Genomic DNA, 27,263 nt, shown 5'->3' with positions numbered 1-27,263 from the left:
TTCCCAGAACTACTAATGTACTTGGCACTTCAATTCATTGATTTGTAATCTTTTAAGCTGTGGGTTACCAGTGCCTTAAATATATTTTTAGAGGACTGGACTAAAAAATTAAATTCTTAATTGCTTCTTTTACTTTAAAATAGTTTCAGAAGCTTTTCCTTTAGTTAACATCATTCCTCTTAAATTTGTATCAAACTCTGGAAGTATCTGAATTATGTCATTTTTATATTGAGGTGAGCTAAATAAAAGAAATTTCAGAAAGTCGAATCTGTTAAACTTCTACTAATAATCCTATATGTTTTATGGTGTAATTTTAAAATCTTAGTCTTGGACTGAAACATGTTGTTTCCTTGCCATGTTTCAATATAGTAAATTATTAAGTTATTTGCTTGTTATTTCAGTGAAGCTCCTTAACTGTTTTGAATCAGAGAGAGATTTGAAAATTATACCTAGAGCATAAGTCATAATGAAATTTGGCAATAGTTTCTGCAAAGCAAGCAGCCTAGACCTGGTGTGGTGGCTCATGCCTGTAATCCCAACACTTTGGGACACCGAGGTGTCCATGAGGCCAGGAGTTCGAGACCAACCTGGCCAATATGGCAAAACTTTTTCTCTACTAAAAATACAAAAATTAGCCAGAGATGTAGTCACATGCCTGTAATCCCAGCTACTCGGGTGGTTGAGGCAGGAGAATTGCTTGAACCAGGGAAGTGGAGGCTGCAGTGAGCCGAGTTTTTGCCACTGCTCTCCTGCCTGAGCAACAGAGAGAGACTCCATCTCAAAAAAAAAAAAAAAAAGCAAGCGGCCTAAAACTAAGCTACTGCTACTCCAAAAGCTACTTGTTAAAAAAAATCCTTAAGTGAATGCATAATTTCCTAGAGTTTCTGTCAATAGTTAAAGGGTTAAATACAAATTATGATTGCCATTTAATATTGATTAAATGCTTTCTGAAATCCATATTTGAGGCTTTATAAAAATGTAGGTAGTCCCATCACCAAAGAAAAGTGTCTCACTCTTAGCATTCCAAATTTCATTATAGAAAAACACCTTTTAAAAGCTTTGTCATTTAAATGATATCTGATCAGATGATATTTCCCAGAAATTATTCTTTATTTAGAAACAAAACAAGACAAAAGCAATTGATTTTAATCCAAAATGTATTTTTCCTTATAAAAGAGGTCCACATACTCACTGTGTCTACTCTACAGAATTTGTCCATTTTATTACACCACGTGTCAATTCAAGTTTATCTGGTCACTGCAAAAACTCGTGGCTAATATGTGTAATACAACACAGGAGGAAGTATTGCTCAGTTCAACTACTCTTATATACTTAAAAAAAATACAGAAATGTTTTTGTCCACTTTAACTGTAGTCCAGACATAAAAGTTACATGAAAGTTTTAGAAAATGGAGTTATTTTATTTGGTTGCCACAGTACCCCTTGAAGCCAGTTACCTAAAATGCTGAAGTTGTACATATTTCCATTGGTCAGGAGCAGCGTTGGTGAAGCTTAAACTTCTCTCTCAAAAGTAATCTTTCTTTACTTTTTTTTTGTTTTGTTTTTAGCACAACTGCAGTCTTTCACTTTTTTTGTTGTTCATTTTTGGAGTAGATTTAGTTGGTGGTTTTTAGGACATATTTGTTGGTAAACCTATAACAGTTGCTTTTACTTTCAGTGATGTACTTTTTTCTTTTCCTGCTTCCCAGAGATTTATCAGAGGAGGATAAAGCTCACCTAATGCAAAGGTTGGTTTCTGTAAGTAATTCCTCACATAGCTGTGTCCACCATCACAGTTCATTTCTGGAGAGAGGCAGCTGATAAGACATATCACACCAATAATCCCCAGAAGGCCTCCAAGACAGACCATAAGTGTTGTGGTATTACTCTTTTCATACTCTTTTTGATCAGGGTCCAAACCTTTGGTGGTGACATTTACACATTTTTTTCTGTTTTTCTGATAGATGGTGGGAATATCAATACAAATTTTATACTCAGTTGATGGATTCAGATGAGTAAGATTATATACCTTGACATCAGATGGTATTCGAGCACTTTGCGCGGCATTAGAATTTTCAGTCTTGACAAAGGCTGTCCATTTAACACTAGATTTGAGAATTTTAGAACTTGCTTTCCAGGACACCAAAACTGAATTGGCCTGAATATCTCTTATTTTAATATTCAAAGAGCCATTGTTATCCTGTGGAAAAGATCCATCCACCTTGATCATAACAGACTTCAAGTCAGCGCCAACTAGGTTAGTTGCTATACAAGTATATAAACCCCCTTCTTTGGGAGTTATGCCATTTATATCTAGTGTTCCTTCAGAATGGACATAGAACTTGTCTGTCAGGGTATTAGGCAAGAGTTTTTGACCAGAAGGTGTTATCCAGTAGATTTCAGGCTGTGGTTCTGCAGTAGCTCTACAGTGAAAGGAAACATAGCTCCCAGCTTCTACATTTAGATGAGAAGGAAAGCTCTCAGGAGCTATAAGAGGGAGACAAATTTCCATCATGTCCCTGAAATGCACTTGCCGAACATTCTGACCTTGGAATTCAGGTGGGTCCACGCAAAACAGTGAATCTGGCTCCATGAATCGAATGTTGGTTTTGTTCATATTAATCCAACGGATGACACAGTCACACCTGATGGGGTTACTGTGTATGCTGATTTCCTTGAGGTTTGGCAGAGACTCAATGGTACCATGGTAGAGGGCACTGAGAGCATTGCTGTTCAGCATGAGTGATTCCAGCTTGGGGAGTCTGAAAAATGCATTGGGGTGAATGTAAGACAATCTAGGGTTGTTAGTAGCTTCTATTTTTCTTAAATCTGGCAAGTTATCCACAGCAAGACTATCGATGGAAATCAGCTCAGGCATATTATTTATCCCCAATTCTTTTAAGTGTAGCATATTGCTAAAATCACCCCTTCGTATTCTATTAATAGGATTTTTATTTAGATCCAAAAATTTGAGGTTTACAACTTTTTGAAGAGCAACATGGGGTACTTTAATAAGCCTGTTGTCATAAAAAGAGATGCTTTCTAAGTTTTCAAGTCCAACCAAGGCATTATCTGGTATTTCTGTGAGGTTTATACCAGCTATAACCAGGCTGCGAAGATTGATAAGAGGCTTAAAGTTCATGTCTTTGATTCTGATGATTGGATTTTCCCCAATCATCAGAATCTCTAGATTTGGAAGAGCATCAAACCACTTACTGTTGATCATCTGCAATCTATTTGAATTGAGATGAAGTCGAAGAAGATTATGTAGGCCAATAAAGGCTCCAGGTGAAATTGTAGAAAGCAAATTGTGATTAATATAGAGTTCTTGTAAGTTGCTCAGTTCAGACAGACATTTTTCAGGCAGTTCAGTAAGTTTGTTTTCCTCTAGGTACACAGAAAGGAGCTGAGGCATCTTTTTTACATTAATGTTGGTGACTGAAGATAAATTGTTTTGAGATAAATCCAGGCCAGTAAGGTTTACTGGAAAGTCTGTGGAGTATTCAATTTTTGCAATATTGTTAGTCTGTAGGAGCAGAATCTGTGTGTTAGCAGGCAATCTGGCTGGGAAAGTTAAAAGACCTAAATCATTACAATCCACTGTAGATGCTTCCATATAAATGGATCTGGGTGTAAACCAAGGCCTGATTTCACACGTACATAACTGTGGACAATCCACTTTTTTATCTACAGCTTGTACTAGTGTAGTGATAGCTAGGCCAAGTAGCACATGAATTCGGAGTGGCATGTCCTTCATCTTAGCTTTCTTCTTCAGAAATGTAATGGGCCCTTAAGGATTCCACAGTCAGTGCTAGTAAGGTCAATAGGAGCTGATTGATAAGGAAGATGCTTGCATTTGTCAAATGATGAATGCCATAGAACCACAAAGTTTTTCTTCACTGAAATAAGTGCCAGTGCCACAATTGCATTGTCCAAAAATGTCATGCATATTGGAGAAGAGAAGGTTACTATTTCCTTAATGATATAATATTGATGTACTTTTTGAAGGTAGAGTATGTATAGATGGTCATAGGAGACTGAGTAATTCATTTATTTAGAAGTATAATATTCAAATCCCATGCTTGTTCAGTATTTGCAGGAATAGCAGCACGATGCTAAATGTAATAAAATGAAATATGGAAGAAAAAAGATAATAATTAGTACAAATGAAAAATACCATAATTAATATCCATTAATTATAATTATTTCATGTATAAATTATATTATTAGCGTTTAAGTACTTCAATATGTTTGGTGACTTTATCTTTTTCATGACTGTCCTTGATAATTCTTTTTTTTTTTATTATACTTTAAGTTTTAGGGTACATGTGCACAACGTGCAGGTTTGTTACATATGTATACACGTGCCATGTTGGTGTGCTGCACCCATTAACTTGTCATTTAACATCAGGTATATCTCCTAATGCTATCCCTCCCCGCTGCCCCTACCCCACAACAGGCCCCAGTGTGTGATGTTCCCCTTCCTGTGTCCATGTGTTCTCATTGTTCAATTCCCACCCATCAGTGAGAACATGCGGTGTTTGTTTTTTTTTGTCCTTGTGATAGTTTGCTGAGAATGATGGTTTCCAGTTTCATCCATGTTCCTATAAAGGACATGAACTCATCCTTTTTTATGACTGCATAGTATTCCATGGTGTATATGTGCCACATTTTCTTAATCCAGTCCATCATTGTTGGACATTTGGGTTGGTTCCAAGTCTTTGCTATTGTGACTAGTGCCGCAATAAACATACATGTGCATGTGTCTTTATATCAGCATGTTTTACAGTCCTTTGGGTATATACCCAGTAATGGGATGGCTGGGTCAAATGGTATTTCTAGTTCTAGATCCCTGAGGAATCGCCACAGTGACTTCCACAATGGTTGAACTAGTTTACAGTCCCACCAACAGTGTAAAAGTGTTCCTATTTCTCCACATCCTCTCCAGCACCTGTTGTTTCCTGACTTTTGAATGATGGCCATTCTAACTGGTGTGAGATGGTATCTCATTGTGGTTTTGATTTGCATTTCTCTGATGGCCAGTGATGATGAGCATTTTTTCATGTGTCTTTTGGCTGCATAAATGTCTTCTTTTGAGAAGTGTCTGTTCATATCCATGTCTAAAACACCAAAAGCAAAGGCAAAAAAAGCCAAAATTGACAAATGGGATCTAATTAAACTAAAGAGCTTCTGCACAGCAAACGAAACTACCATCAGAGTGAACAGGCAAACTACACAATGGGAGAAAATTTTTGCAATCTACTCATCTGACAGAGGGCCAATATCCAGAATCTACAATGAACTCAAACAAATTTACAAGAAAAAAACAAACAACCCCATGAACAAGTGGGCAAAGGATATGTTCTTGATAATTCTTGGCCTAGGCATTGGGCAGGCTGAGAAATTTAATCTTTAAAAGGTTAAACATTTATTATTTTAATGAATATGTTTCCTGAAGTTTTCTGTTATTTCAAATCTTTACTTGTTTATACCTTGTAATTTTATTTGTTATGTTTTCATTAGCTTTGAAATTTAGTTATAGGGAAAGAAGGAAAACAACTTTTAAATCTTTTAACTGTTGATGGCTTTTTTTTTTTTTTTTTTTGCCTGTTAGGCAAAATAAAAAGTTAATAAATAAATAATACTGTTCACTTACAACCAAATGAGTTAGACTGCGATTCAACAGGCTCCCAGGAGACAGGATTTAGAGACAAAAATTATAAAATGTTAAGTAAGCTAGATGTAGTGGTATTAGCTGTTTCCCATTTTCATTCTTACTTCTCTCCATAGTCTCCTTTGCATAAAGTGACTTGAGTTTTGTAGTCTTCAGAGAAGATTAAGTTTAACTTGCTGTAGATGTACCTGTGTGTTATCATTCTTAACTAAAGTTCACAAGATTAACATTTGGCTGTTTTATTTTTCCCTGAGAATAACTTACCTTCCATTACTAACAGTGAAAAAACAATTTTATTACATCACTGATATGGTTTGGCTGTGTCCCTGCCCAAATCTCATCTTGAATTGTAGCTCCGATAATTCCCATGTGTTGTGGGAGGGACCTGGTGGGAGATAGTTAAATCATGGGGGCAGTTTCCCCCATGCTCATGGTAGTGAAATAAGTCTTACGAGATCTGATGTTTTTATAGGTGAAACGCCTTTTGCTTGAGTCTCATTCTCTCTTGCCTGCCTAAATGTAAGATGTACCTTTTGCCATCTGCCATGATTGTGAGGCCTTCTCAGCCACGTGGAGCTGTGAGTCCATTAAACCTCTTTTTCTTTGTAAATTACTCAGTCTTGGATATGTCTCTATTAGCAGCATGAGAACGGATTAATTCAATCAGTAACACAAAGACCTAGATATTTTTCTTTTAAATCTATACCAGTGTCTTTGAAATATAATCATTTCCAACACCAAGTTGCGAATTTGATATGTGGGGATCCTTCTCTGTTTACCTCACCGTCTGCCATTTTCCTGCAGGCAACCTTCTCCCTATTGATAGAGCTATGGTTGCATCACTCTGCCTGGAATACTTCTTTCTTTGTTTTAAATTATGTTTTACTGTCTTTTCAAACCTGAGTTCAAGAATCTCCCCTCTGGGAAGTCTTTCATACAAGACTTTCATATAACCTCTCCTTCCAGGTGTACTTAGCTGCCCCTTCACAGTGGTCCCATGGCTCCAGCACTTGTCTCTGTCAAGCATTTCCTTGATCCTTTCCTTCACCAGGCACTAACCTCCTTGAGAGCATGAGGCCTGCCTGGCTTTGCATCCTATCTTCTGGGCATTATCATTATAATGTAGTATATGCTCAAGAAATGTTTTGAATGAACTGATAAATGAATTTATTAATAGAATCCTGTATGCATCCTTTTACATATTATTTAAGCAATTCAATCTGCTTAATTTCTAATTTCAGTAAATCTGTTTTAATGTGTATAAGTATTTACTAACATCAAATTTGTGTTACATATATTACTAAAATCCAGAGATTAAAATTCAGGCTAATACAAAGGAGTGTTAGACTTTAAGAGAAAAGTTAATCTATTATATCTGTGCTTTATTCTTTAATTTATCCAGTCAACATTTATTGAGCACTTTCTACAGGCCAATTACTGGGTTAATAGCTAGAGGGAAAAAAGATGACTTAGATATGGTTGATTTCTTTAGTAAAATTTCAGTCTGGAGGGGAAACAGAAGTAAACAGATGGTTACAATTCCATATGCATGCTCATTTGGGAGCATATACCGCTCCGAATAAAACGAAAATAGAAATCTGTTGCCCCTTTATGTCCAGAATGAAGGAAAAACCTAGGTACAAAGTCCAGTTGCATTTCTGTATGTTTCCATAAATCACTTAGCTGAGAATGGAGAAACCATTACTTCTGTCAATTAATTGATTAGGTCTGCTTTCTCCAGCAGAGCAGAGAGGTACCTATATCCATCTTTAACTTAACTAGAGGTTTGGAAATACTAAAGATGAAGCATTCTTTCTGGGGGAGTCTTAATATAATGTCACTTTTTGAAATTATCCTGGTGAGTGTCTTAAAATTTATATTTGTGTTTAATTAGAAAATGTTTTCTTATTTCATCGTTTACATAGCCATATGCTAGAAACAACCACATTTTGAATTAGATTTATGCTGAAAGCTTTTGAAAATGAGAGTGTTTATAGTGGTGAGCATATTCAAATGTTGTTTCTCCTGGTCTGTAGGAAGCAACAGTATGCTAAACACAATAGAGAATATAGAAATTTATCCTTTCTTTAGCATAATATTGACTTTTTCTTAAGTCCGTAGAAATGATTACGATATTTCACTAATATGCTATTTACTATGGGTTATTTGCAGGATAATAAGTAAGTAATAATAGTATCTTCTTAGTGCTTTATAGTTTTCAAAGCCTTTTCTTATTCATTATTAATTTAATATTAATGAACTTGTGAGATAGGTTGGTGAGGTACTTTAATCTCCATTTTTTAATGTAAGGTTATTGAGACCCATCTGCCTGATACCACACAACAAATAAATGGTGGGGTGGGATTAAAACCTAGTTTAGGCCGTTAAAATCAAACAATTGTAAGAATTCTTGTATCTTATATATCCAATTCCTGTGCACACTTACAATTTGAGATTTCTTTAATGTGAAAATACAAATTGTTTCTTGGTATAATTATATGTAGAAGCTTTTATGGATAAAGCTACTTTTCCTTACTAAAGAGATCTTTATTCTTTAGCTTCTTTATCTGTTTTTCATCATTTATGAAATATTGATCCAACACCTACTTTTTGGCAGTCATTATCATAGACACTGGAAAGTCAGCAATAAATAAGATAAAATATCTGCTCGCCAAGCTTTCAGTTATCAAAGGAGTAAATAGCTGAGGACAATGATGCACAGTAGATTTGATTTACAATAAAAATGTGTGCAATGCTCTGTGGATGCACAAAGGAGAGAATGCTTAATTCTGTTCCTCCAAAAGGAGCAACATGAATTTTCTATGGTCTTTTGTGATATTTATACAAAATCAGCTGGGGTATAGTGAGGACATGTGAATAAGAAGATTTAAAATCTACTGTCTTTTAGATGAGTTTTTGCAATGCTAAAGCTTAAGAACAAAGTGTGCCTTCTTCTTTGCACTTTATTATGTGTATCATAAAGACTACAGAGTGTGAGGAAAAGAAACATTTTGATACTTAAGTTGAAAAATTGGTGAAGAAAAAAATTGCCACAGGTACATTAAAACCCAGTTTTTCCTTTTCTTCTATAGCAATTTGCTGGCTAAGTTCATTTGTATAAAGAACTTAAATTCTATTCTCCCATTATCTGACTTTGTATTCCCTTGTTGTAAGACTTGATCTTTCTTTAGTTCTAATTGAAGGTTCCATATCCCAAAGGTATTGTTGAATTATACTAAATGCATCCTTATAAAAGACTGTTCTATTTTCCTTGGGAAATACTTCTTTTCCAGTTTTTCAAAACGAATTATTTGAATTTATATGACAACTCTCAGGAAATGGATAATGGTAATTATTTAGAATAGTTTAATGAATGCTATCCTTAAAAACTGATGTTAATAAGAAATTGATATAAGGAAAGAAAATTTGTTTTGCATTAAGAAACATGGGCCAGGTTTACTGGATGATTTTGTAACTGGGGACAGGATACCTCACTTTCTTGTACCTCAGATTATTGATCTCTATAATTTAGAAATTTGGTTGCATGAGTTCTAAGATTCTTTCACATTCCAAACTTACGTGATACTATTCTGTGAACATCAAAGATTTTTTCCAAAGGTGTCTAACAATTGAATGTGTGTAAACTCACTTATCTGATTTTAACCTTTGTGTTTTTTAATTGATTACAAGTTTATATTCAATACTCTAGTCCCATGCTATTAACAAATTAGGATCAGTGAATTTTAGTCATTATGGGGCTTTTAAAGACTATCAAATTAGTTACCTGACATTATTTCTATTTTATCTTTTTATCTACACAGTAGTAAACAAACTAGAGAGTTATTTTAGTCATTAAATTAAGGCAAACTAACCAGTAGGAAGTAAATTGCCTCGATTACAGCACTTCATCTAAATTCAGATGTGAATTCAAATTTCTTCATTTTGCCTCTAAAGCTCAGTCTTGGGGGAGGGGGGAGGGACAGCATTAGGAGATATACCTAATGCTAAATGACAAGTTAATGGGTACAAGAAATCAACATGGCACATGGATACATATGTAACAAACCTGCACATTGTGCACATGTACCCTAAAACCTAAATTATATAAAAAAAAAAAAAAAAGCTCAGTCTTAACCACTAAGTTCTACTTTCTCTCAAATGTTTATTTTTAAAACAGCACCACACACCTTGGTATCTTTTCAGAAAGGGGTTTCCTCCAACTGTATAGGTGCACTGCCTTTTTTGTTATTATTTTTGGGTATTTCTCTTCCTTTGATAATAAAGTTTCACTCAGACAAAATTATAAGGCAGTTGAGTATTGTGGAAGGAATAAAATAAAAACTGTTTTCTAGACGTAGTTTTGCTATGTGAGAGTAATCACATTGCTCTCTGAATCTTAGTTTCTCACAAAATATGCACTAGATTTTTATTCTTGTTTTCAAGTTGATTGTTAATGTCCTGTGAAATTGTAGAGATTTTGTATGGGCTTGCCATTATAAAGAAATTTGTTTATTAGAGAAAAATTATTTTTGTTATTGTTCAAAATTTATATAGTAAAATATATGTCATGTATACCCATATATTTAATGGATGCTATCTTTTAGAGTGGTTTTAGAGTGGATTCTGATATTTTCAGATTCTCAAATCTGGTATTTTGAGATTTTCAAACTGGCAAAGATCGTCTTGTTATTATTATTATAGAAATAGCTATAGATTTTTTTAAAGGAGGGGCAATTTGATATTATTTTATGTCCTTGTCATGTTTAAGAACTTTTATTTTTACCCAGCAAGCATTAATGCAGATCATAAACAAATCATGTGCTGTTTCCCTTCCTCTTGATATAGAGCTCAGATGAGTCCTTTAGATAGGCCTTGTAATAAAGTTCTCTCAGAGAAACCGGTAGTAACTTAAATAGCACAATTCTCTCTCCTGAGTCTCAAAATATGCTTTGGGCAGATTTGAGAGAATCTTGGATGTTTTATCTTTTTTCTTCTCTTGTTTTTAGAATTGAGGCTTGTGCTACATGGGGATAGTTTTCTTTAAATAATAATTCCGGCCAGATGTGGTGGCTCATGCCTGTAATCCCAGCCCTTTGGGAGACTGAGTTGGGTGAATCACCTAAGGCCAGGAGTTTGAGACCTGCCTGGTCAACATAGTGAAACCCAGTCTCTAGTAAAAATACAAAAATTAGCCAGGCGTGGTGGTGCACATCTCTAGTCCCAGCTACTCGGGAGGCTGAGGCACGAAAATCGCTCAAACCTGGGAGGCGGTGGCTGCAGTGAGCCCAGATCGCGCCAGCTACACTCTAGCCTGAGCTACAGAGTGTGAGTCTGTCTAAGAAATATATATAAATATATAAAAATAAATAATAAAAATAAAAAATAATTGCAAATGTCTCACCCTAATACATCAAATTTGTGGAATCTAGTTATAGTACAGCTATAATTTAGAAAGGGTAGTTTACAGTACAGAAATCTCTCTTTATAATTTTCTTTTACAGAGGGGAATGAAATCTTAATCACAGGCGCATTTCATATTGGGGTAGTCATTTCTGCATACTCATAAATTACCAGCTTCTCATGATACTGTCATTTTTTATGAAAATTCTGATTTGTAGTTATATTTAATTATTGATTTTGCTTAACTGAGCACTTCATTAATAGCATTATTTGTGAAGTTGACTTTTGTACATGATTAGTAAAACAAATGATAATTTTAAGCCATAACTTGTCTCTTGATGCTTATATTTTTTCCTATAAGCATCACACCATATATTGGGGAATTCTAATTTACAATATGGCATAACAGTACATTATTTAATATTGTTTGAGAGCCAGTGGATTTTGATTGCCTGATTTGCTTTTTTAACCTCTCTTTTATTTACCTTGTTATTTAGCATTTATATGGTCCCAAATGTAGGTCTCTCTGGGAAAAACACTCATTTATTCATTATCCTTAATATTCACTCATCTTAGATTGAAGTATGATCATCTTGTTTTCCATAGTGATGGAAAATTTGCTTCAGGTTATAATTAAACTAGAGATCTCTATTTGGGTGATGCCTCTCTGTAAAATTACCAGCACTTTAACAGTAGGCTATTGTGTAAGTATGCAGACCCGGGAGTTAGGAGGAGACCTCGTGACCTTTAGTGACTTCATTTCTAAAATAAAAATTACCTTGAAATTCTATTATTATATAATTTTTGTAGTAACCCTTAAATATTCTCAAAACGGTTTCAATATATTTCTTTTTTTTTTCTTTTTCTTTTTTTTTGAGATAGAGTCTTGCCTGTTGCCCAGGCTAGAGAGCAGTGGCGCGATCTCGGCTCACTCACTGCACCCCCCACCTCCCGGGTTCAAACAATTCTCCTGCCTCAGCCTCCCGAGTGGCTGGGATTACAGGCACCTGCCACCATGCCCAGCGAATTTTTGTATTTTTAGTACAGATGGGGTTTCACCATGTTGGCCAGGCTGGTCTCAAACTCCTGACCTCGTGATCTGCTCTCCTTGAACTCACAAAATGCTGGGATTACAGGTGTGGGCCACTGTGCCCAGCCAATATATTTCTTTGTGCAAACTTAATACAATGTACTTGGATGGATACTGATAGGATTTACTCAGAGATTTTGTGATATTTTTAGTTTTTCATGCTTATTCACGTTTTATGTGTCTGTCAAACAATAGCATAGAGATAGACAAGGTGCTAATTTCATTTGCATCAAAGTAGTCTATAAAAAGATCCTTAGGAGCTGTACAAATTCATGAAAAATTTGAAGAATTTTAAACATTTGTATGTCAGGAGTAATTTATATACACTTGTAAGAGAAATCATTGTTTTCCAGGCAAAAATGTGTGTGTGTGTGTGTGTGTGTACGTGTGTGTGTAGATATGTGTGTATGTGTATGCTGAGAGACTTCAGTTCTGTTCAGAAAATTTTGAATGTGATTGACTAAATTTATGCATTAAATTTTCCCATTTTGTCCACTCTTTATTTCTATCCATAGATATTTTGAGGGATTTAATTAGGCCTTAATTTGTATTTTACATATTTCACATAAATTGAGAGGAAAAGTCTGCCCAAATATGCTTATTCTTTCAAGAGTTTTGGTCTCTAAAAGCTCATTCTTATGATTTAGTTCCAGTTTATTTGAGAAGCTAGTGTGGTAGTATGACTGGTAAATGATGTCATCCTTTTATCTTCAAAGGAATTTCCAACTAGATTTGGAAATTCCCCTGCTTGAATGACAGGAGAAAGACTTATATTATGCCTTGCAGTACAATGGTTTGGGAAATGTGTGTCTCAGGTAGACCCACTTTCAATTATCCTGCATTTCAGATGAAAACATTTGGGGTAATTATCCAGATAATTTAAACAATTTTTAAGTCATTTTTTTATTGGAAGATAGCCAAATAACCTGTCTTTGAAGTTTCCATTCTTTATGTCACATGAAGACTGTCCATCTCCCTGGTATAGTTAAAAGAAAAAAATAAATGAAGTGATTTCAGCTTGAGTTGATTTTATGAACAGGCACGAGTATGCTGCCTTATGCTTTCTGATCTCGCAAGCACTACTCTCTAGGGCCTTATACATGGGAGGACGTGATAGGCATGTATACCAAAAAAAAAAAGACTATTCTATATTGATTGCCACAAGTAAATGCTTTTATCAATCTCAGGAGGGATGGTTTTGAAGCATAGATATGCTGTAAAAGGATGGCAGCAAAAAGGTTTTCATCTTATTTATATTCCTCGATTAACTCAGTTTGACAGAATAGAAAGTCACTAGTTTGTAAAGAAGATAAGGAAGCCTGTGGACAAGAGTCCAATGATGTAGTATAAATAGAGAATGAAGAACATTTTAGTTACAATATTATTACAGAAATCCTAAAATTATATTTTGGAGAGGAACATTCCTGTGAAGGAACTCAGAGTAGAAAGTTTCTGGGTAGTTAGTTCACTTTCTGTTCTGCATATAATAAAATATTGGTTCTCATTGCTATTAAATAAAACAACACTAATATCAGTGTTTTATGTTTTTACTAAGAATTGAGAAGATAAAGCATGTGTCGAAAGAAAGGAAATAAAATGAGCTCCTTTAGTTTGAAAGAATTTTTTCAAATGCAATAAACAAGAGACTAAATTACAGCACCACATTTTTGGGTGTGCTTGGGGTTAGCTGATGCCTGCCATGAGTTCAGAGTTGGATGGTGCTTTTCTGTTACTATACCTAAGGGAGATGATAATAGCGATGTGATCTGTATTTTTAGTTCCCTATAATAAGCATGGGATTCTTTGTCTATTTTCTTTTCAAAAGTGTGTCAGATTTCCCTCATGCTCTATGGTTTGTTTCCTGCTTAAATTCCTGACAATCTGCTTTAAACAACATTGCTATATTTGTGTCCAGAGGATACAAAAAAGTTTTAAAAATAGAACAACAAACATTCCACTGTAAGCTTTGAAAAAACTTCCTGAATTATGGCTTTGAATTTCAACCAAGACATGGAGGCCATATTTATGGCTGTGTGCATGTTGGTGCATCTTTTTGTGAGTGGAAATTCATTACTGTACAGGACATGAGCTCTTTCCCTAACACTTGTGTTAAACGATTAATGTGAGATGACTTGGTGGCACACTGAAGTACGAAGTGATAGACAGAGTTAAAGTTCTTGATGTATGCTAGGTCAGTGAAGCTTTGTTATTTATTTCCTGTGTGGAAATAAAAGGCACTATATGCAGGTTAAAGTTTTGGATTTCCAGAGTCAGGAGTGGTGGCTCATGCCTTTAATCCCAGCACTTTGGGAGGCGAAGTCAGGCGGACTACCTGAGGTCAGGAGTTCGAGACCAGCCAACATGGTGAAACCCAGTCTCTGCTAAAAATACCCCGTCTCTACTAAAAATACAAAAATTAGCTGGGTGTGGTGGCATGCGCCTGTAAACCCAGCTACTCGGGAGGCTGAGACAGGAGAATCACTGGAACCCAGGAGGCAGAGGTTGCAGTGAGCTGAAATCGCACAACTACACTCTAGCCTGGGAGACAGAGCAAGACTCCATCTCAAAAACAAAAAAATAAATAAAATAAATAAATAATATATAAAGTTTTGCATTTCCTTTTTCCTGTAGGCATGTATTTTTTCTTTTTCAGAGACAAGGTCTCCTTTTGTCACCCAGGATGGAGTGCAGTCACTTAACTTTATAGAAGCCTCACAATAACTCTTTACTTGAAGTTAATTATGTAGGACTACTTTATGTAGATGACTTTGCAAAATTTCGTTGCCTACAACCCCCTTGAATTCATTTAAAATTACTATTGATGCAGGGGGGGGGACATTAGTTGATTCACATTATTTCTGTTCATAATGAGCTTTATGGTGAATTCTACTTTAATGTGTTTATAATATTTGACTACTATACCATTTAAGGACTAGTCTATATCAGGTTGTGAACATTTGGGAAATATGAGATCCCCCAAAAGAGTGGCTTAGTAAATGAAATACATTTTGCCTTATGTGTTGAATAGAGAGGGCTAAAATTAAGGGCGGGGGAAGTAAAAATACTAACGGGCCATTTTTTTTTTTTTTTTTTTTGGAATGGAAAGCAGTATAATTTGTGATGCCTACCAGATTTTAGTTTTTGTTAATGGGTAATATAGGCCCTTGCTAACATTACCTATTTTTTTTTTTTTTACAACTGCTACCCATGAAGAGCATGGGCAACATGCCCACGTAAGCGTCTTTTTGCAAGATTGTACAGGACTAGAGCACCAAAGGGAGTTCTAAATCTTAATGGAGAAAGAGTTCTTTCAAAACAGGGTTATACGTTTGCATTCATTTCACTCTTAGAATCCCGGTGTTCATCTCATATATGGATTAGGTGAAAGCTAAGTGACAAATCACCTGTTTGGGAAAATTTCTTAGTAGGTAAACTCTCTCCAGATAATTTAGGATTATGTTTCAGACTATCAGTTTAGGCTCAGAAAAGCAAATGGTTTTATATTATGTTATAGCAGCTTCACAGGGTAGGGTTTAATACATTTTTATGGATAAAATGAATAGTGTTTGATTATTGGATCTGAGTTAGGAGAAGAAATTTTCCCTTCACAGTGACATGATTTAAGATCTGGAATCCCTTAAATTTGATCTGGGACATTCACCTAACTTTACTGTTCCAATATGCCAAGACAAAATTATTTTGTGAAGGAAAGTTATAATTAAATAACTGGTATTAAATTAATACCAGTAATGTCTGTTGCAGAAATATTTCACATTGGTCACTCAAGAATTACTCCACATTAATTTCATATATGTAGAAACATTCTTTGAACTTTAAGTTATTTGTATTATATACTTATATGTTTGATATTTATACTTAAGTTTATATATATATTCTTCAAGACAGTTATGTAGTAAAGTTTATACTAAACCATTTTGGGCTTGGAGCTTAACATCCAAACTGAAAAAGGAATAAAACTTTTTCATGATTTCTGTTAATTATAATTCATGACACTGGTTAGTAAGATATAATCTATGTTTGTGATCATTCCTGGTATTGTTTATGTTTTCTTGGAAGATAAGATATTATTTCAGTGAATGAAAGCTATTCTAAATATATGAGAATAATTAAACTTTGTCAGAATAATGAATATGGACTTGAAAAATGTTAGTTTTGAGGTTTTGTTTAATGACTGATTCCTATCAATCGTATGGAGAAACAAAGATTTGTAAAAGAATATCATTTTCCCTGATGATGTCTTTATGTCTAATATCCATGAACAGATAGGATCTTTGATGCTTTACTTATCTTTGCATATTTTAGTATAGTTCAGATCCCAAAGACTTCTTTTCTTTGAGACAGAGTCTCACTCTGTTGCCTAGGCTGGAGTGCAGTGGCGTGATCTCAGCTTACTGCAACTTCCACCTCCCGGGTTCAAGTGATTCTCCTGCCTCAGCCTCCTGAGTAGCTTGGACTACAGGTGTTCATCCATCATGCCTGGTTAATTTTTGTAATTTTAATAGACACAGTGTTTCACCATATTGATCAGGCTGGTCTTGAACTCCTCACCTTGTGATCTGTGCACCTCGGCCTCCCAAAGTGCTGGAATTACAGGCATGAGCCACCGCGCCCGGCCCCTGAAGACTTTTTAAGAGCCCTTTCCATTAACTTCAGTTTTCCATCATATAACAATAGCAACAAATAATGAAAACAGCAATAGTAGTCACAGTCATATTGTGCTACAATGTACAAATTCAGTTCAATTTTCATATATGACCTTATTTGATTCCCCTAATAATCCTGTCAGCATGTGCAGTTATACCCACTTTACAGGTGGTAACTCAGAGAGATTTCATGAGGTGGTGAAAATTGAAGGGGCATTATCAGTGATGGCTCCTGAACTCTATCCCAGGTCCTCGACTCCATTTTCAGGTCTCTTCCTGTGAGCTCTGTGTAATAAAGCTTTGTGTCATAGACATATATGTACTTGATTGCCCCCTTACTAGTTGTTAATGAAACACCTTCATGTCTAGACCTATGTCTTACTCACTGAATAAGCCTATACAGTGCTGACTTGTCTTCTTTGCACAGTGAAATTAAATGATACTTTCTTTTAAAACTTAATTAAGATGCTTTTGTAGTTCATAAGCATGATGATTAGGTTTTCTTGCTCTTGTATGAGATGTGCCTCCCTCATACCTTGGAAACCTGACTTGAAAAAAAAAACTTAATTATGGAAGAGAAGTTAATGGTTTATCACGTAGCAGGCAATGAACATGTTAAATTGTACTGAAAATGTTTTACACATTCTAGATGTTTGTTCTTTAATTTGGTCTTTAATTCTTCTTGATAATACCTTATTTACGGACCACCTTACTTAAAATACCCCCACAGTCATTCTCATTCTCACCATGTTGTTTTCTTTATAGATCTTTTAAGACTGCTAGAAATTATTTGCTTTTTGTTTATTGCTTACTTCCCATCACCTCCACTAGAATATTAGCTTTATTCAAGTTGTTTCCGTTTTGTTCAGAGCTATATATCTCCAGTGCCTAGCTAGAATATTGCCTGCCATTGTTGTTCAATAAATATCTACTGAATGAATGAATGAATGATCAGTTGCTTTTAATTATAAATTTCCATCTTATTATACATTAGAAAAAATTTACTGTACAAGGTACTCATTTGTGACCTTTGTTTTGCTGGTGAATGCTGAATTGACTCATGTGGTTTGTATGCATGAACTATTGAGTGATGATATAAGTTTGGCAAACAGAAATAAATATGTGTTTTTTTAATTCAGGAGATTACAAAAGTGTAACAAAACCCACTTGAAAATACTAGTATGTTTAGAAGGATATAATTAAATCTGTGATTGTTTAAAAAGAATCATAAATTTCTTCTAATCCAATGTCTACTCTCATTATATCTTGAATAAATCTGTTATGAGGAAACGAATGGAGATATGTATGTTTTGTCCGTATATCTTTTTTACTTGAGATATGGTTTTCAATTGATTTTTATATATTATATCTCTAGTAATAGCACAGTGTAGTGGGGGAATAAGATATACAGATTAGTTTCTTAAAATTTGTGACATTTGTATTTGGAGAACATAGAAAACCATGTAATTTAGGTTAAAATGTATTCTTAATGATTGGAAGTGCCACAGACTTTCAGAATTAATGTAAAAAGCTGTATCAACAACAAAAAGAGCAATAATAAACATTAATGTAATTGACTGTTAAGTACTGAGAAAAGTCCTCTAGAAAATTGGTTTGGTGTGGCTGCGGGCCAGACCATGCTTGTTGCCAGCTGATAGTGATCAAATGGAGTACATCAACAATCTGTGAGGTTTGTGTCTCCAAACCTAGACTGGGGTTAAGAATCTGCACTAGAAAGTGACACTTACAGAAGACACTGTACTTTAGGGGAAAACAACAACAACAACAACAACAACAAAACAGTATTGTAAAGAAAGCCATATATACTCGGTTAAGGAAAAGTTGATGCAAATCAAGACAATACCTGCTTTAAGTTGAGACTGGGAAATATTTTTGGTGCAAAATTTCGGCAGAAGAACTCTACATCTATGCAGCACACATGAAACTAGTAAAATTGACTTAAAAGTTTAAGCTTTGCATGCTAGATTCTGTAATATTATCTGCAGAATTGGAAATACTATAGCTTGACCCAGAGCTTTGAAATGGACAGCAAATAAATCTTTGGGAGTTCATTATTAGCCAACAAAATTATTACTCACTAGATCTGAAATAACAAATCTGTGGCCTTGACATTTAATCAGAGTATGAAACGCATCTATTGAATTTCATATTTGAGATTATTACTTTACTAGTGCCCCAATTAAAGCATGTAGATTCTAAAATTCTATTCAGATAAAGTAAAATACAGAAAGCTTGTTATACATGCACAGAATCTTTTTATTCATTGCTTCATGTTCCATTGCCCCTTCTTCAATATGCTTATTTTGAGTTTTTAATGAACAGAAATGGCTTTAATATAAGTACACAAAGAACTATCCAGAATTTCTTTTTAGAGACAAAGGAGGTAGGAGGTTGAAACTGCCCATATTCCCCTGTGACTGATCAGTTGAATGTAAACTGTTTACAACAGAATGTTGAAAGGAATTTTCTACCTGCTGTAGGGCTGGCATTGTAATATAAGGCAATTTTACATGCCCATACAATTTAAATTATTAGACTTTATGTAAAACTTTTCTTCAAAGTCTGTCTAAAAAGAAAGAAAAAATGGGAGAGGAAAGAGAGAAGGAAGAAGGGAGGGAAGGATAGACAGAGGGAAAGGGGAAAGAAGGAAGTTTCTTAATCTGTCCCACCTATCTTTTTCACATTCTATTGAGAGAAACTCTAAGTATTGACTATTCATGAGCATCTGCAAATCACATTGCAGCTTAACTGTCTCTTCTCTGATTTAATAGAAACTTTGATTGTTTTCTAGGATTTACTTCCAGAGTAATTGTTTTTGCATTTTAATATAGAAAGAAGTAGATTGAATACATGCATAACATATTAGAAATGCTATTAAGCAAATGATTCTATGTGGTACTATTGAATGAATGTTTTCCTTTACTCTTCCAAACAAAGCACACATTTCTCCAATTATTTTTAAATTGAGAACAGTGGAAGAGAAATCTATTTGTGTGTTGATTCCATTTTTTTTTTGGTATGATTAAATGGTACAGCAGAAGTCTTACACAGTATAGTCAGGTACTTTTCCCTGCAAGATCTGTAAGGGCAGTTTTTATCTGCATCCTAGATATACAGTATTTTCACACACAGAGACTTTAATTCCTGTTATCTTTTTTTTTTTTTTTTTTTTTTGTTTCTGAGAGGGAGTCTCGCTCTGTCACCCACTGCAAGCTCCGCCTCCCGGGTTCACGCCATTCTCCTGCCTCAGCCTCCAGAGTAGCTGGGACTACAGGCGCCCGCCACCACGCCCGGCTAATTTTTTCTATTTTTTTAGTAGAGACGGGGTTTCACCGTGTTAGCCAGGATGGTCTCGATCTCCTGACCTTGTGATCCGCCCGCCTCAGCCTCCCAAAGTGCTGGTATCTTAATGTTATTTATAAGTCCCTCACATGTCTTAGCAGCCATACTTCACCAACTCTTGCCGTATTTGAGCTCCGCCTCAAAATAGCGAGCATTTCACTCAAGGCTAGGGCAGTGAGAAGTTCATGAGAAGTTTCTACATGGCAAAAATGGTGATGGTAGAAGACATACCTGTTTTTCATTTTATTTGTTTGTTTTTAATTGGACTATTTTTCTTAGAGAGTTTCTCAAAACCAGTGAGTTTCCAGAGAGAAGAGATTTCTATTATTTCAAGGACTGACAGTTAAGATCCTTCAAAAAAGTTGGCCTTCCCACATCAGACCAATATCTGTAGAGTTTGAAAAGTTGTCAAACTTGCCATTAAATAAGGAGAACAATGACTTGAGCTTCAATTGTTCCACATTCAGGGCTTTAAATATTCCAGATACTTTGCCTCTTCTCTTGGTTCCCAATTGAGAAGTCAGTAGGTAAAGGATGAGTATTCCTCCCATTTTATTTAGCATGTAGGTGCTAATTTGTCTGCTCCAATGTGCACCAATGTTGGTATTATATGTTCTAAGGTCCTCTGCTGTATCCTTGGAAAAAGACTATGTTATGTGTTACTGTAATATTACAAATACGTTTCTAAGAAAATTAACTGCCTATTATTTGTACTTGCTCTTGTTTTTGATTCAGAAAAGTAAGCTTGCCCTTGCTTGTGCATTAAGAATTGAGGTGTTGTGTATTCCTGGGAGTGTCATGCATAGATTTGGTAAATACATCATTGGGGTTAAACTGGCTAAAAGAGCTGTCAATGATAAAAAGTGGGGATGCTATAAAAGACAATGGCCCTATCACATTCATGTGACTCAGGCAGTCTATATCTATTTCTTTTATATTTTTATGGATTTTTTTCTTTTCACCATTTGCATAAATTGGTAGTACACATAATATAAATGCAAACAACAGAGAGCAAGCCCATTTTTAAAGCTGTGAGAAAATAGACCTGTCAGGAGATTTGTTCAATTTAGGGTAGGAGGAACAATAAAAATACATGTTGTATTTGTTTCTTAGAAAGTACTCTAAGGGTGTTTTCCCCCCAGCCAGCTAAATTGCATGTGGCAGTTGCTACAGCAACCCATTTTTGTGATTTGCAGAATAAGGGAGCAAACCAGTTGTAAATTGTCCGTCAATAAGTTTCTGTTGTCATGGAAGATGGTAACATATGCCGTCTCATTTGGTCAATTTATGTACTGTTGTGGTGTATTGTTCTATCTGCTCTTTTCAACATGCTGTCATGAATTAGTATTCCATTCTTTGGATGCACAATTTCGGAGTTTCTGAGTTTTATACATGATGTTAACTGAAATAACTAGATGTCAGATTCATAGAAGGTTGTTGTTGCAAAATGAAGGTTATTTGACATCTGTTTTGTAATTTTTCAGCCTATTGACATAAGAATTCTTTATTTCATGAAGAAGAATCAAATTAATTTTTAAAGGGCACTTCAAAGGTTTTGTGGTTATTTTATTTGAAAATACATATTTGCAGTCTACAGAGTTAAAAATATATCTTTGTCTCAATGAGACCTTTAGTAGGGAAATGGGAAATAGCTCTGGACTGGAGCTTCTGGAAGTCTATGGTCATGCCTCTGCTCTTTGCATTCTGGCAAGTAGATTCACATTTTAGACTCAAATCACTTGTAACAGCTAGTATATTTGGAACTCCCTATCTCTTCTTTTGTTTTTCTTCCTCTTTTGTGTGAGAGACTGTCCCCTTCTCTCGGCTTTCTTTTCCTGTCTTCCCACTGTTCTAGAAGCCATGACCCTCTCGTTCTAAATAGATTTTGCCCTGCTTCCAATGGGATGCGAGCCTGGGTGTTTCTATGCATATTTTTAATTTGATAAGAAGTGTAGCTTACAGCTTATTGTGAATACATTAGCATCTCATCGTTTGTGGCAAGTCCTCCACACTTTTCATCCCTGCTGTTAATTTTCCCTTTCTCCACATTTAAAAATTTTTCTTTAGCATTTGCTCCCTGAATCAAAAAGACTAGATAGGGGGATTAATCATGAGACTTTTCTATTATTTAGCACGATTTAAAACTATTGCTGGCAACCATACCAAGTAGTTTCACATATAATATCCCCTCAGCCTTTTAAAAAATTGATATCAGCTTCAATAGAAGTGATGGTATTAGTTACTAAAGTGACATCATATCAAAATATATAAACATGGAGCATTATCAACAGAAGTGAGAAAAAGTTCTAGAACAAAAAGTAGAGTTTGGTAAATCTAAAGCAGATAACAAAAGAAATTGTTTCGTTCTCTACAAGAAATTTGAACTGTGGATTACAGAAGTAAACATTTACAGGAAATTGGGACACAGAGGGAGTGGGAGAAAGAAAATCTATGACTTTTGTCTTTCCCTTACCTGGAGTTTCATCATTTCTAACTCTGCAAAATTGACTCAAGATGTGAATAGTAAAGGCGTGTATGTGCATGCATGAATGAAGGAAGGTATCCTCCAGCAAATTTGCCTTTCAAAAAAGTTGCTTGAATATAGGCCCAAACTCAGAGATATGAAGAGTGTTATGCTGGGGAAGTGAAAATGAAAATGTAGCTTTTCATTTCACACATATATTACAGGAGTACCACTTTTCAGTGTTCCCATTTTGTTCCACACTTAACCCTAAAATTTCTTGAATTGCGAATACAGATGCCTTATTTTGCTCCCTGGTACTCTCAAAATGGTGTTCAATAGAAGCAGCCTAGTCATTAAGGGATCAGGCACGGACTCTCGCTCTTTCTGTGCTGCTGCCGTGTCATTGTTTCCTCATCTACTGAAAGGTGAGTGATAATGGTACCTATTTCAAAGGGATGTTGTGAAAATTAAATAAAATAATGCATTAAAAGTTCATAGTATAAAAAGGTTCTTCTGCACCAGACACATACAGACTGGTTACTAAATGTTAATCACTGTCATATTAAGAAGTCATCATACGGATAAGAACGCATTAGAATTTGCTGTAACTTAAACTTACAGGTGAAAATATTGGAACAGGAGAAATGGCAGAACTAAATAGAACTACTTAAATGACATTTGGCTCTGATTATCACAAAAGATTGTAGAATTTTACTTGCCTGGTAGATATTTTTCTGGTTATTTCTATGAAAATAATTCTAAAAATGTATCATGCTATTTACCATGTTAGTTGTATGACATTTCTTAGAAGAAGAAAAAGTCCTTGGAAAGCAGGTGCAAATCAGTCTGGATAGACTTAATTAAATATTTATAAACTGGTAAAAACTATTAGCAGTTGGCAAATATTTAAAAAAATCCAATATTGGTCTTTGTGTGAAAGTATAAACGTATACATGTATGCTTGTTGGCAACAGAATAGATAAAGAAGTACAATTATTAACTATAAATCTGCAGAAATGCTAATACAGGTTTTTTGAGATGATGGAGTAATGCAGTTGTTATTTCTTGAGATATGGTTACATTTTGCAGGAAACAAAGTCTAATAGATATTGTTAAAATTTAACAACATTCATTTGTACTCACAGAAAGTGCTTATTAGAGTACAAATAAGAGAAAAATGAAAACTGTGAAGTCACTATGATAAATGGACACTGTAGTCTTAAAAAAGACCATGTTATTGTCAGCAATTTTTAAATTTTAGCAACTCGGGGGCTTGAGTGCTCATTGTCCTATACTATATGGTCTTCTAAGGGGAAATTTACAATGGGGTTTTAATTAACATTTAAAAAAATAAGTTTACAATGAGATTTATAATTTCAAAGATTGTAATTATTGTATACATATTATAAAGTCTTTTATGACCCTAGCAAAGAGGATTGGTGAAGAATGGTTTTGGAGCTTTTTAAATTTGAGATAGAATGTCCCAGAGTAGTGGAAGTTTCTAATAGAATAGCACGAAGAAGCTGATTATTCTATTTATTTTTTAGATAGGTATGTAACTTCAAACTTGCTATTTCTGTGGTTTCCATTCTTTTATTATACTTGTGGGCCTCCACTTAGTAATTTTTCTCTCTCTCTTTTATTTGACTGATTTAAACAAAACAAAACAACTCTTCAGCTAAAATCACTTTAGGGCACAAATTCAAAACTCCAGACTCAAGTAATTAACATGCTTGATGCAAAGCAGCAGCAACACATTACTGTCAATAAAATGACAATCTAAAGAGACATCTTGAAAACTGACTGGATGACAGTGAATTGTGCTTCTGCTAAACTCCAGCAGCTACGAGGTTCCACAAATATGGGCCCTTCACAGAGAAGGCACTGCTGAGTTTCTCTATAGGGTTGAGTTTGGGAACTTTTGGTCATCATGATGCATTTAAAAAAAAGAATGATTTGACAGGAGCATATGGTGCAAACTTTTTAAAACTATAATCATAGTCAGCGTGCTATGAAATACCCACTGGGTAAGGATTGAATCACCTGGTTTTGGTTCTAATTACGTCTGTAAGTCACTTTGAACAAGTGACCTAAAATCTGTAAAATCTATCCCAATATAGGGATTTTGTTATATTCTGACTCATTTTTTTTTAAAAGAAATTGACAGGCAGTATAGAGTTTACTCATTAATCATATTGGCAGCAGTTTCTGCCTGACCCTCATTTGAGTTCCATATGGAATGAGATATAGTGTATGAAAATTGGAGTTCATGAACATGTGGGCAGAAGAGGTTTGCCCATTTTTTGGTAGATGTTTCTCCTAAGGATACATAACCTAGTACCCTACAGATACCACCTGACTGCCAAGAAATGACTGTGGATGGTATACCTTTTTAGATTGTGGGCAGTAGAGATAGGAACTATATTTACCACAGCCTTACATTATTACATATTAACTGAGGCCATTTACTTTGAATGTCCCAGTCAGGTCCCTTAAAATCAAACCCCTAACTCATTTAGCTATACCCTCTTCTCAGTCTTCTCAGGGAAGATACAAGAAAATATACCTATAGAACCTGTTATTTTTCTTGTATATTTCACAGGAAATATACAAGACAGTATACCTATCGTACCTGTTGTACCTATGTATATTCTGTATTAATTCAAACAATTGATTGTTTCAAGAATTTTTTTTTTTACTAAATCTAAAACAAAAATGGTAGACAGTGGACAAAGAAAAAAGACTTGAATCTTAACCCAATAATTCTGTAACTTTGTGCAGAAAATAAGTATGGATTCTTAGGTGTTACTCTCACAGATTCTGACATCATACATTAAAAGAACCCAAGTGAGTTTGGTAGTACATCATTACAGATACAAATATATGATTCTTCTTGTTGTATCATATAGACATTATTCCTTATCAGAATGCCAAGGTTCTGTTCAATGACTAGGGATGTATCTATATCATGGTCATTGATTAAATGACCATGAGATGAAATGTCTAAATGAGTAAGTGGTAAGATATTATCTTAGAATATTTCTTCTTTCAAAGACATAAAAGTCTCTATCAGGTAAAATCCAGAGCAGCACATTGCTTAAAAACTAAATATGATGATGTGAAAAGAAAGCACCATGCTTAAATGGGGTTGAGAATTCGATATACTGCTAGCAGGTGTGGAGGCAGAATGTGGTGATCAAGGAGGAGGAGTTACCATTCTGGACAGGAAAAACTCTTTATGGGGGAATTTTAAACTTATAAATGTTCATCATTACAAAATATAGAAAGATATTTAAAAGTTTTCAAATATTTTCAAAACTGGTGAGCAACATTCAGGGTTGAAAGAATAAGTTTAAAACATTGTTTTACTTGTTCAATTTGCAAGATATTTATGGTCAATAAAACTTTCCTTATTTCATTACTGATTTCAATTCCCTAAGAAATGATAAAGATCTTAGATGTTCATAAATCCTCCTGGAATTCAACTATGATATTTTTACATACATTACACTTCTAAAATTACAAAAACAAAAAAGCCTTAATCCAATTCAGCCAGAGCCTAAATTTTTATCTCTTGGTTGTATGCATTTTCAACAGATTAATAAGAATGTTTAAGTAGAAAATCCACAAGTAATACTTTTAGATTAGTTGAATTATATTGTGTTCATTATCATTATATTATTTATGAAATAATATTATACTAATCAGATTGTACCATGTGGTAAAACTGTAAAGTTTGATGCATTTATTATGTTTATTTTAAATCTATATATGTTATAAATATTTTAATATATATTTTTATTATATATATTTTATTATATATAAAGTTTAAGCATATTATTATATATATACTCCTGATCTTGGCTGAGAAGTTTAAAACTGTAGAAAGAGCCTGTTGTTAGATGCTTCTGCATAAAAAATCAGATGCTTCTCTAAGGATAAATATATTATGCTTATTCTAAGAAATATGTGATAAGGCATTGGGTACAGTGTACACTGCTTGGGTGATGGGTGCACCAAAATCTCAGAAATCACCTCTAAATAATTTATTCATGTAACCAGACACCACCTGTTTCCCAAAAACCTATTGAAATTAAAAAAAAAGAAATATATGCTAAGGAAGACACCATAACATGGGCTTCAGAGTCAGACATTCAGGGTTCATATCAGGACCTTTCCACTGAGCGAAGTTGGGCAAATGCTTCTCCATTTCTAGCCTCAGTTCCCTCATGGAACCAAAGCGAAATGAGATGAGCTGAACAAAGAGCTTACCCAGGGTCCAGGCTGTGGAGCATGTTAAATAAATGTTGCCCAACATCTTCCTCTTCTTTCTCTTTCTCCTCCTCTTCCTCTTCTTTGTTGTATAGAAGAAGTAGGAGGAAAAAAACCCCAAAAGTTTAATTTTAAATTATACATGTCCTTCTTTATTTCTTATATGTTAGGTTATTCGTGATTCACAATACTTTAACCTTTTATCACCTCAAAATTGAATTTCTTTTTTTAGTTGTCTAATTGCTTATAATTTTCAAAAAAAATCTTCATTTTGAATAGAAAATATATGTTGATGTGAGCTCTCTAAACTCCATTTTTAATCACTGGAGGAATCCTC

At 34.6% G+C, this 27,263-nt stretch overlaps 2 protein-coding genes and 1 pseudogene across 10 annotated transcripts in view; 2 read left to right on the top strand and 1 right to left on the bottom strand.

Annotated features, from left to right (window-relative positions):
- The window catches only part of IMMP2L (inner mitochondrial membrane peptidase subunit 2), an 886,329-nt gene that overhangs the window by 416,978 nt on the left and 442,088 nt on the right, over positions 1-27,263 (top strand). The gene's annotated exons all lie outside the window — the stretch shown is intronic.
- The window catches only part of LRRN3 (leucine rich repeat neuronal 3), a 34,674-nt gene continuing 8,502 nt past the window's right edge, over positions 1,092-27,263 (bottom strand). The window contains exons 2-3 of one of the 2 annotated variants that reach the window (XM_055283712.2): positions 26,927-27,008; positions 1,092-4,114 (exon numbers count right to left, since the gene is read on the bottom strand). In XM_055283712.2, coding sequence (XP_055139687.1) covers positions 1,630-3,756 — 2,127 coding nt within the window. In that variant the 5' untranslated portion in view covers positions 3,757-4,114; positions 26,927-27,008 and the 3' untranslated portion in view covers positions 1,092-1,629. The remainder of the gene's footprint in view (positions 4,115-26,926; positions 27,009-27,263) is intronic. The other variant, XM_055283711.2, reaches the window with a different exon arrangement.
- LOC129485612 (uncharacterized) lies at positions 17,293-17,382 on the top strand (annotated as a pseudogene).

The sequence above is a fragment of the Symphalangus syndactylus genome, chromosome 6 (assembly GCF_028878055.3).
Source record: "Symphalangus syndactylus isolate Jambi chromosome 6, NHGRI_mSymSyn1-v2.1_pri, whole genome shotgun sequence".
NCBI classification, from domain to species: domain Eukaryota; kingdom Metazoa; phylum Chordata; class Mammalia; order Primates; family Hylobatidae; genus Symphalangus; species Symphalangus syndactylus.
The sequence above is the reverse complement of the archived record's forward strand: the minus strand, read 5'-3'. Positions and strand labels throughout refer to the sequence as shown.